The sequence below is a fragment of the Chelonia mydas genome, chromosome 11, assembly GCF_015237465.2.
Source record: "Chelonia mydas isolate rCheMyd1 chromosome 11, rCheMyd1.pri.v2, whole genome shotgun sequence".
NCBI classification, from domain to species: Eukaryota; Metazoa; Chordata; order Testudines; family Cheloniidae; genus Chelonia; species Chelonia mydas.
The window spans coordinates 58,593,268-58,605,584 of NC_051251.2; the positions used below are offsets into that span (position 1 = coordinate 58,593,268).

At 43.2% G+C, this 12,317-nt stretch overlaps 1 protein-coding gene across 17 annotated transcripts in view; it reads right to left on the minus strand.

The window, feature by feature from the left end:
• TRAK2 (trafficking kinesin protein 2) overlaps positions 1 to 12,317 on the minus strand; it is an 80,600-nt gene that overhangs the window by 29,176 nt on the left and 39,107 nt on the right. Inside the window, exon 1 of one of the 17 annotated variants that reach the window (XM_037912474.2) lies at positions 849 to 980. The exons of the other annotated variants lie outside the window; for them this stretch is intronic. Within the exon in view, the coding sequence (XP_037768402.1) occupies positions 849 to 912 (64 nt within the window). The 5' untranslated portion in view covers positions 913 to 980. Of the gene's footprint in view, positions 1 to 848; positions 981 to 12,317 lie in introns of those variants that run through there. 17 annotated transcript variants of the gene reach the window in all.

The window sequence follows — 12,317 nt, forward strand, 5'->3', positions numbered from 1 at the left end:
AAAGTACCTTTGACAAAAATATTAGCTAATTATTCACTTCCTGACAGAAATTATGAATAATTTGCTGCAGTCAGTACTTTTATTATGTTTTGTATTGGTTTTTTGGGAACTCTGAACTTATTGCTATGTAAATTACAAATTGTGTTTCTGAGCAAGACAGAATCAGAAAAACTTCCTTATCAAATGACAAATATTCACCATCTTCTTAGCAAGATATGCATTCAGCAGGTGGGATTTGCTCTACCACTTTAACAAGAGTCGCCCGTATTTACTGAAAGGAGAAGAGACTCCAAAGCAGGGGTAAGTAAATAGGCAGACTGCGGGCCAAATCCAGACCGCCAGATGCTTTTGAACGGACCACAAAATATTTTTATTTACTTATTATTATTATTTTCTCTGGAGTCTGGACCTTGATTATACCTTGACCAAGAAATTTGGACCTTGCCAAAAAATAACTGACGACCCCTGCTCCAAAGCCTCATTTTGCTCACTAGTCTTGATGATTCATGTGCCCACCCACACACAAGCTTCAGCCATTGCAGCTGAAAGCACATAAGCAGCTCTGTTTTGGTAGATGTTCCTACCATACTTCATTTTAATCAGATCTGGTCAGTGTCCTAATCAGTACTCACCCTTCTTCATGAAGGTTTACATTCAGTACATGATTGCTATATCCAGGCCATTTTGGGATTTCCATCCTGCCCACAAATATATATTACCCTGGTAACTGATAATTTATGGAGAGAGAATGGCTTTGGTGCTTTGCTCCACATTCTCAATATTTCCAGACAGTTTAGGACCATGATCACACAGTTTGTTGCACTTTCCACTCTCTCTCTCACACTCACCTTGCATAGCGAATGCTGTAAGCAACTCTTCATTCTGATTAGTGTCCTTGTTATCGAGTGCCATATTGCTGTCTCCATTTACATATACAAAGTAGATGTGAAAAAAGATGCTTTGTAGCAGAGGATTACTAAACTGGCATCTCCTGTTGCAGCACAGAGTCCTCTTGCAGCTCACTGAAAAGCACTCCTCAGTATGTACTCAGTGGTTTATTAGAGAAACATGCTTTCAGGCAGCAGGGGCCATAAAAAGGAGGAGCTTAACAGCAATAATCTAGGGTTTTCCCCAGATTAGGGTGTAACGCTATATAGACATTGGGAATTGGCCTGCATTATGTGCTTCAGAAGCTTTATCAATCACATTTTCTTTCCTACAAGCACAAGACAAAAGCTTTAACCCCAAACTTATCAGAAATGAGCTGGTATAGAATTATGGAAATCAAACATAGCAAATGCTCAGCTATTATGTAGCAGGGCGCCCTACAACTAGATTACACTTCAAAGATGTACTCATACTTTGCTTTCATAATATACATGTAACACAAAACACCCCTCAAGGACAGAATGATTGTAATCTCTCTCTTGTCCTCAGTCTGCTCTAACATACAGACGAGACAAGGTGGGTGAGGTAATATCTTTTATTGGACCAACATACAGAAAGCAATATATGTTTGCATTTCAGTGTGCTTGATTCTTTCCCACTAATATGTGACTAGACAAGGTATAGTTGGTTTCTACTAGGAATCACTTTGCACTGGATGAGTTGATTAAACTAGATGGAATAATCCAAAGGGATATGTTCAATGTAAAGACCATCATTCCTCCTTTAATCTCCTCCTTCAGACTCATTATCTCTTCTGGTTTATGTCCAGACACAGACATTTATGTCCTAATGGTAATCAGTCTGAGCTCCAATATTCCCCGATGCATTAAGTTTTAGAATTCTGCCCAGTATACAATACCTTGTCTCAGATTTATCTGTGATGTTCACAGTGGACAAGGTATTACATTTACACAGGGCTTGTCTGCACTGTAATGAGTTCTACAAGGGTGTGATTTCTAATGCACAATAACGTGTTGCAATTCAGGGAGGAGTTCCTCGGCCGGGGGAGAAGGCGATTTAGTAGGATCTGGGCAAGGATCTTCCCAGTGATGGAGAGGAGGGCAATACCTCTGTAGTTCCTGCACAAAGATTTGTACCCTTTCTTGAATATTGCAACAATGTTGGCGTTCTTAAAGTCAGGTGGAATTTCTTCACAGGTCCAGATTTTGTCAAGGAGTTGGCAAAGTTTATGCTGGAGCCTTGTTCCACCAACTTTAAAAACCTCAGCTGGGATGCCATCTGGGCCTGGTGCCTTGTGATTTTTTTGTCTGGGTGATGGCATGCTGACTTCCTCAGAAGATGGGGGATCAGCAAGGTGTTCCATTGTCAAGTGTTGTGCCATAGACTCTATGGTGTCTTCAGAGATCGTGGATTCGCTGTTTAGTAGGCTCTCAAAGCATTGTTTAATGGCCACATTATCCTTGAGAAGGATGGAGCCATTCTGGGAACGTAAAGGGGTTGAGTGTTTGGCCCATATATAGCTTCTCATGTCATCCTAGTCTACGAAACCCTGAATCTCAGCGGCCTTCTTTTGCCACCACTTAGTCTGGAGGTCACTTAGCCTCCTTTGACTTTGAGCAGGTGATAAGCCTCATGTTTTCATTGGTTAGAGGAATCATTTTGCCAGTCACAGAATGCAGTTCTTTTCTGTTGAATTAATGCTAGGATTTCCTTGTTGTTTTCACCAAACCAGTCTTGGTGCAGATGGGTGGAATATCTTATAGTTTCAGCACATGCACTGTGAACGGTGTTTTTAAGTTGATCCCAGTGCTCTTGAATGTCAGTGACGTCATCAGGCAAGTTAGAGGGTTTCTCAGACAGGTGTTGCTGGAACATTTCGCAGCTGGCTTGGTCCTGAAGTGCTTTGACATTGTACTGCTTTCACTTAGTCTTTGGGTGTTTGTGGTGTGGTAGAGCGAGCTGCAGGTACATGACTGACCTTACTAATCGATGGTTTGTTCAACAGTGATCTGTACCTCTCGTGGCTCATGTTATATAGACATCAGCGTAATCTTGAGCTCTGACTATAACCTAGTCAAGGAGATGTCAGTGTTTGGACGAAGGATATTTCCAGGTGGTCTTAAATTTGTTACTCTGCCTAAAGATGGTATTTGTGATGAACAGATCATGCTCCACAGATTTGGTGAGGAAGAGAATACCATTGGGGTTTACATTTCCTACTCCTTCTTTGCGTATTGTGCTGCTCCAGAGCTGGGAGTCCTGTCCGACTCTGGCATTGAAATCTCCCAGGAGGATGAGTTTGTCTGCCTTACATGTGGCTGTGAGGACCATATCAAGAGTGCTATAAAACTGCTCCTTGTCGTCTTCCTCATCAAATGTTGGGGTGTATGCACTGATGATCGTGGCATATTGGTTATTGCTGAGCTTGAGCTGAAGAGTCATGAGATGCTCGTTGATCCCCATGGGAAGCTCCAAAAGCTGAATGGCAATCTCATTTTTGATGGCAAAGCCAATCCCGTGAATGCATCTCTCTTTAGGTGGCTTTCCTTTCCAAAAGAAGGTGTAGCCACCTCCATTCTCTTTTAGTTGGCCCTCAGGCATTGTCTCACTAAGAGCTGCAATGTCAATGTTGAGTCTTGCCAATTCTCTGGCAATTATGGGCAGTTCTTCTTTCTGGGCATTCAATGTGCTGAGAGTCCATAAGGGTGCAGACATTCCAGGTGGCAAAATTCATTGTCTTATATCTTTTGTTTTAGCTACGGAGTTGAGTGATCCCACTGGATTCGGCCATCCATTGGAAGAGTGTTAGCCTATGTTTGGGGTACCTTTTCTATCCCCCTCCCCATTTGGGGTGAGCAGAGGGGATCTTAAAAAAGGACCGCTCATTCATAGCTACTGCTACCGAAAGGCACTTCTGTCTCATCCAAGCACAAGATGACCGTCACACGGCTGCCGCCTGCGTACAGATTTGTGCCAGAGATCACTGCTCCTGTCATAAGGGTTTTGTGCGGGTGAGAGGCCTTTGGCAGAGGCCTGCACATGAAATCTTTTAATGTGGGGAAACCGGTGCACAGACGGTGTGTGACCACACGAGACTTGGCAGGAGGAAAACCCTGGCCCAGTGGCAAGGAGATCCAAGACAACCAGGGGCCTCCCTCCTGCTGCAGCCCTCATCTGCCTTTTAGCTGCAGAGTATTAAAAGGTCTTCTACATGTGCCTGATCCACTGTTGGGGGTCTTGTGAAGTTTGGACGATTAGCCAGGAGCCTGGCCTCAGACCTTCTTGCCAAGGGGGATCCTACCAGGAGTACGAAAGCTCCGGACTATGCAGTTCTGAGGGTCTTAAGCCAGTGTGGCTTCAGGCCATCCTGATGCACAACTGATATGATCTTCGTGGGCACAACAGATTCAGGAGAAGTACAGAGAGCAACACCAGGAACTGTTCATGGCATTCATCAAGCTAACCAGGGCCTCTGACTCTATCAATAGTGATGCCCTATGAAAGGTGTTGTGTACGTTTGCCTGTACACAGAAATACATTTCCATCATCAGACTACTCAATGATGAGTTGACTGCCATTATTCTGTGCAATGGCTCAGAGACCGAACCATTCATCATTCGCACTGGTGTCAAGCAGGGCTGTCATTGCTCCAACACTCTGTTAGGGGGCTTATTCCTTCACCCACTTACTTCCCTGGTCCTTCTCGCATGAGCAGAGAGCAACAATACCCGAAGTCCAAAGGTGCAAACAATTCCATGTTTATTGGGGTGAACTTCCAGCAAGCATGATTCCAGTTTCCTTCCTTAGTGTCCCTCTTCCCAGCTCTGACACCACAGAGGCTTACCTGTATCCCTGTTCCCATTTCTCCCTTTAGCAAAACATGATTCCAATTTCCCCACCCCCATTCCCTGTTCCCATTTCCCCCAAACCCCCACCCACTTCCTGATTGACTGCAGACTATATAGTAAAACTTGAGTTCTGCTTAGCTATACCTTAACCAATCATTTTCCTGAAATTTAACTAACCAATCCTAACATATTGTAACATGATTATGTAACCAATTATATCGCACCACCTTAATTAGTTTACACCCAGCAAAATTAATTATACAGCAGACCGAAACAATCACAGAACCAGACAGAGATTATACAGACAAACAATAGCAAAGTGACAGGTTTCAGAGTAACAGCCGTGTTAGTCTGTATTCGTAAAAAGAAAAGGAGTACTTGTGGCACCTTAGAGACTAACCAGTTTATTAGCAAAGTGGGAACTATAATGACAAAACAATACAGAAGTGAGGATTTCACATCCCAGCTATTGATAAGTGAGTTCTTGCAAGACAAGATGCTATCAAACCAAGTTTCCTTTTACATTTTCTAGGCACTTCCCTTTCTCTGGAGGCAATAGGCACTATCAGGACAGGATTGTATTCCTAACAGCCCAATAGCACCTTATTTCAATGGGACTAGTTTGGAATGTGAGGTGGTGACCGGTCGCTTCCCAGCTTATGGCCGCCTCTGTTGCTTAGCTAAAGATCTTAGCCTAAGCACAGGGCCTCAGACCGTCACAGTAAGAGAAGGACCTTACACTGGCAGACAGTGATTTTGATTCTTTCTTTTATACCTCTAACTAGCCAAGTGATAAGAATACACCTAAATTCTTCGAGTATAGGCCTTTACAGACAAGCCTGAATATCTATATCCTAACACACTCTTCTCCATTTACCTTGCTGTGATCCCAATTCTCATCCATGACTGCCTTTCTGATGGAATCGGCATTGAGCATCATATAGACCGTCAACTCCTCAATCTCCGACGTTTCCAAACAAAAATCTAAGATCACGAGAATTGGAATCACTGACCTTCAGCATGCAGATGACTGCGTCATTCTCTCTTTCACACACACACGCACACACACAGGGCAACCTAAATCTTTTTGCAGATGCCTATCGCAGCCTGGGTCTCTCTCTCAACATCGGGAAAACCAAGGTACTCTACCAGCCCTCACCTGCACAAACTACTCTTTGTACTCCACAAATTACCATCAGCAGGACCATTTTCCATACCTTGGCAGCCACTTCTCCCAAACAGCCAGCATTGACACAGAGATTGAATACAGGATCCACTGTGCCAGCACATCCTTTGGAAGACTACTTAGCTGAATCTTCAACGACAGAGATCTGCAAACAGGCACGAAGATCCTGGCTTACAAGGCAGTGGTTATCCTCACCCTTCTCTATGGGTGAGAGACCTGGGGAACCTACAGATGACATCTCAAGTGGCTGGAGTGGTTCCAGCAGCGCTGCCTCAGGAGGATTCTCAGGATCAGCAGGGAAGACCGACGCACTAACATCAGCGTTCTCTCTGCAGCCAACATGAGCAGTATAGAGGCACAGGTCATGAAACACCAACTCTGCTGGACTGGCCACTATGTACAGTGGTGCCACACCATACACCAAGCCACAGCTCACTTTGAAGAGAACAGATGTACTCATGGGACAGAGAAGCTACAAAGGAGCTATCCCACCTGTCACTTCTGTGGGAAAATCTGCAGGGCACATGTTGGGCTCCTCAGCCACTTAAAAACCTGCCAATGAACCTCCATGGCAGACATCATCCTTGCATCGAGGGATAGCTGAAGAAGAACGTGTTGCACATTAATTTGCCCTGTAGACCCAGCTGGTGCACACTAAAGATTCCTTAGTGTGCTCTAAGATAGTTTATAGCATTAACATGTAGTTAGTATGCATCAGCTGTGTCTACACAGACTAATTCAAGTGCAACACATTAGCATGCTTTAGACAACACATCCTTGTGAAACTCTTTACCCCAATATGTAGACACGCCCATAGTGTTAAATGTCCAGTGTTTAAATCAGTATTTATACAATGATACTAGGATCTAAGCTACTGTTAATGTATTGGGCCCAATATACTTTAGAACTGTTATTTTTACAGGAACAAAAGTAATACTGACTTGAAGATGGTCTCAGAAGAACCATCTCAACTAGCATACGGAAGCTCTTTTGAGGAGGTCTAGAAAAAGCTGAAAGCATATTGCAAAGATTGGCTTGTACTTTTTACTACACTGAATAGGTCAGATTCTGCTCCCCGTACACTGATATAAATCTGGAATAATTTCATTAAGGTCAATTCAGTTACTCAGGATTTACACAAGTATAACAGATTAGAATATAAGAAAAGGAGTACTTGTGGCACCTTAGAGACTACCCAATTTATTTGAGCATAAGCTTTCGCGAGCTACAGCTCACTTCATCGGATGCATACTGTGGAAAGTACAGAAGATCTTTTTATACACACAAACCATGAAAAAATGGGTGTTTCCCACTACAAAAGGTTTTCTCTCCCCCAACCCCACTCTCCTGCTGGTAATAGCTTATCTAAAGTGATCACTCTCCTTACAATGTGTATGATAATCAAGGTGGGCCATTTCCAGCACAAATCCAGGGTTTAACAAGAACGTCCAGTGGGGGAGGGGGGTAGGAAAAAACAAGGGGAAATAGCTTACCTTGCATAACGACTTAGCCACTCCCAGTCTCTAGTCAAGCCTAAGTTAATTGTATCCAATTTGCAAATGAATTCCAATTCAACAGTCTCTTGCTGGAGTCTGGATTTGAAGTTTTTTTGCTTTAAGATAGCGACCCTCATGTCTGTAATCGCGTGACCAGAGAGATTGAAGTGTTCTCCGACTGGTTTATGAATATTATAATTCTTGACATCTGATTTGTGTCCATTTATTCTTTTACGTAGAGACTGTCCAGTTTGACCAATGTACATGGCGGAGGGGCATTGCTGGCACATGATGGCATATATCACATTGGTGGATGTGCTGGTGAACGAGCCTCTGATAGTGTGGCTGATGTTATTAGGCCCTGTGATGGTGTCCCCTGAATAGATATTTGGGCACAGTTGGCAACGGGCTTTGTTGCAAGGATAGGTTCCTGGGTTAGTGGTTCTGTTGTGTGGTATGTGGTTGCTGGTGAGTATTTGCTTCAGGTTGGGGGGGCTGTCTGTAGGCAAGGACTGGCCTGTCTCCCAAGATTTGTGAGAGTGTTGGGTCACCCTTCAGGATAGGTTGCAGATCCTTAATAATGCGTTGGAGGGGTTTTAGTTGGGGGCTGAAGGTGACGGCTAGTGGCGTTCTGTTATTTTCTTTGTTAGGCCTGTCCTGTAGTAGGTGACTTCTGGGAATTCTTCTGGCTCTATCAATCTGTTTCTTCACTTCCGCAGGTGGGTATTGTAGTTGTAAGAATGTTTGATAGAGATCTTGTAGGTGTTTGTCTCTGTCTGAGGAGTTGGAGCAAATGCGGTTGTATCGCAGAGCTTGGCAGTAGACAATGGATCGTGTGGTGTGGTCAGGGTGAAAGCTGGAGGCATGTAGGTAGGAATAGTGGTCAGTAGGTTTCCGGTATAGGGTGGCACAGACACACCCCTGGAACCCCGACCTGGGATATTCTGTCTACTATCCAAGATCCATAAATCTGGAAATCCTGGGCACCCCATCATCTCAGGCATTGGCACCCTGACAGCAGGATTGTCTGGCTATGTAGACTCCCTCCTCAGGTCCTACTCTACCAGCACTCCCAGCTACCTTTGAGACACCACTGACTTCCTGAGGAAACTACAATCCATCAGTGATCTTCCTGATAACACCATCCTGGCCACTATGGATGTGGAAGCCCTCTACACCAACATTCCACACCAAGATGGACTACAAGCCATCAAGAACACTATCCCCGATAATGTCATGGCTAACCTGGTGACTGAACTTTGTGACTTTGTCCTTACCCATAACTACTTTACATTTGGGGACAATGTATACCTTCAAATCAGCAGCACTGCTATGGGTACCCGCATGGTCCCACAGTATGCCAACATTTTTATGGCTGACTTAGAACAACGCTTCCTCAGCTCTTGTCCCCTAACGCCCCTACTCTACTTGCGCTATATTGATGACATCTTCATCATCTGGACCCATGGAAAAGATGCCCTTGAGGAATTCCACCATGATTTCAACAATTTCCATCCCACCATCAACCTCAGCCTGGTCCAGTCCACACAAGAGATCCTCTTCCTGGACACTACAGTGCTAATAAACGATGGTCACATAACCACCACCCTATACCGGAAACCTACTGACCGCTATTCCTACCTACATGCCTCCAGCTTTCACCCTGACCACACCACACGATCCATTGTCTACAGCCAAGCTCTGCGATACAACCGCATTTGCTCCAACTCCTCAGACAGAGACAAACACCTACAAGATCTCTATCAAGCATTCTTACAACCACAATACCCACCTGCGGAAGTGAAGAAACAGATTGATAGAGCCAGAAGAATTCCCAGAAGTCACCTACTACAGGACAGGCCTAACAAAGAAAATAACAGAACGCCACTAGCCGTCACCTTCAGCCCCTAACTAAAACTCCTCCAACGCATTATTAAGGATCTACAACCTATCCTGAAGGATGACCTAACACTCTCACAAATCTTGGGAGACAGGCCAGTCCTTGCCTACAGACAGCCCCCCAACCTGAAGCAAATACTCACCAGCAACCACATACCACACTAACCAGCACAGAACCACTAACCCAGGAACCTATCCTTGCAACAAAGCCCGTTGCCAACTGTGCCCACATATCTATTCAGGGGATACCATCACAGGGCCTAATAACATCAGCCACACTATCAGAGGCTCGTTCACCAGCACATCCACCAATGTGATATATGCCATCATGTGCCAGCAATGCCCCTCTGCTATGTACATTGGTCAAACTAGACAGTCTCTACGTAAAAGAATAAATGGACACAAATCAGATGTTAAGAATTACAACATTCATAAACCAGTCGGAGAACACTTCAATCTCTCTGGTCACGCAATCACAGACATGAGGGTCGCTATCTTAAAGCAAAAAAACTTCAAATCCAGACTCCAGCAAGAGACTGTTGAATTGGAATTCATTTGCAAATTGGATACAATTAACTTAGGCTTGACTAGAGACTGGGAGTGGCTAAGTCGTTATGCAAGGTAAGCTATTTCCCCTTGTTTTTTCCTACTCCCCCCCCCCGGGACGTTCTTGTTAAACCCTGGATTTTTGCTGGAAATGGTCCACCTTGATTATCATACACATTGTAAGGAGAGTGATCACTTTAGATAAGCTATTACCAGCAGGAGAGCGGGGTGGGGGGAGAAAAAACCTTTTGTAGTGGTAAACACCCATTTTTTCATGGTTTGTGTGTATAAAAAGATCTTCTGTGCTTTCCACAGTATGCATCCGATGAAGTGAGCTGTAGCTCGCGAAAGCTTATGCTCAAATAAATTGGGTAGTCTCTAAGGTGCCACAAGTACTCCTTTTCTTTTTGCGAATACAGACTAACACGGCTGTTACTCTGAAACCTGAGATTAGAATATAACTTTTGGCTTTATTAATGGCTGCACCTTTCCTGCTTTATTCTTTTCAGAACCCTATCTAAAATGTGCATTTGTCTCTTTGATGTAACTAACACTCATTACTAGTTCCTTCTTGTGTTTGTGTTATTGTGGAATTGTATGCAACTCCTCTGGGAGACTGACTAATGCAATCTCTGGGAAGGATTAGGAACTTCAAAGCACCAAAAAGACAATACATATGAAGTGGATTGACTAGGAAATACTTGGGATAAGGAGAACACAAATGATCCACCTCAGAGTCTATCGTTTTAAAGCTGGCCTTGAGAAAAACCCATTCTCTATTAATTACCAGCTTCTGGAAACTCCAGATCAAAGATCCCTGAACTATATAAAGGATGGACTCAACTCTTCATGAGTGTGCTAGTTCTGAGATGAGGCTGTAATGCAGTGGTCTCCAACCATTTTACGCCCAAGATCATTTTTTGAATTTAAGGGCAACCCAGGATCTACCCCGCCTTTCCCCAAAGCCCCGCCCTGCTCATTCCATCCCCCCACCTCCATCTGTAGGGGTTGGTATGTCTCTCAGAATCCACTGCCTGTTATTCTGAGCCAGTCTCTGCATCAAGAAAATGATAAAGTAAATAAATACAATTTGCAACTCTCCTTGAAAGTGTCCAGAGTTCAACAGGTGCGCCAGTCATTAATGACAGGATTACTTATTGTGTGTAATGGTTTTCTTTTTAATTCCTGTAGCGTGCCTAGTGACCACTGTAGGGACAAATCCTAACAATAAAAATATACAAAAACATCCAGACTACATGGAACTCTAAATCCTAAAATGGAGTAGCTCTTCTTAATGACAATAATTCATCTTACTTGGATGGAGTTTCACTGTATTTATTAAGGAATGCATTATTTTGAAAACTACAAGAGTATTTCTACAGTAACTCCAAAAATCTCTCTCCTGATCAGATTACATTTTTCCTTCAAGAAGGGATATTTTTCTTTGAATTTCCTTTTTTTAAGATTTCAGTAAAAATACTACCCACTCTATTGCCTCGATTACAATCAGTTAATAGAACAATTAACTTTCTGAGGGGTTTTTGTTTTGTTTTAAAAGCCTTGCATCTTACTCTGAAGGCTACGAATTCAGTCTCTGATGGACTGCTCAAAGGGCCTTGTGTGTGAGAACACTTTGATACTGAAAAACTGCACTTTCAGACACTGAAAACAAAAAGTACCTCAGCAAAGACTGTAAAGTTGTTTTCAATCTAAGTGAACTGTGTGGCCTCAATTTTTTCTGGACTCAGAGGCAAGAACACACCCTATTGATATACAGCAGTGTGCTTTAAGGCGATAGTAAAGCTTTCACTTTACTTGTTTTTTAAATTTGCTTATCAGAAAACTAGGGCAATAAAACAGTCTAGTCAATATTTAAACATCTGACACATTTAGACAGAATTCTGAACTGAACCGTTGAGTCAGAGAACAAAATTCTGTTTAGATTGTGGGACATCATCTCAAGCCAAATTCAGATGATAATTCCCTTTTATTACTATACTCCCTAGGAGAAAACCCACAGACTAATGACAAAATCTTCTTAGTGCAGGCATGTACAAGGAAAATTTGTTTCACAGTGAATATTATATTATGTCCAAACACAATATTAACCCCTACTAAAAGCTACTTTCTTCCAGTTGCTGTACGAGAAGTCATTTGATTTCCCTATTTTCCTGGGGAAAATATGTACCTTGTGCCCCTACCAATTCATCAAAATACTCAAAGATTCTCCCACCCCCACATTCAATCCTTTTGGCAGCCTACTATGCCATTTCATTTTAACAAATTCAAATTCAAACTCTTCAAGAATGCTCTATGACTGGGCCATTTTCTCCCTGAAAAATTGCCAGCTTTACTATCAGGATTGATGGGAACTAGGGCTGTCGATTAATTGCACTTAACTCACGTGATTAACGCAAAAAGTTAATCGCGATA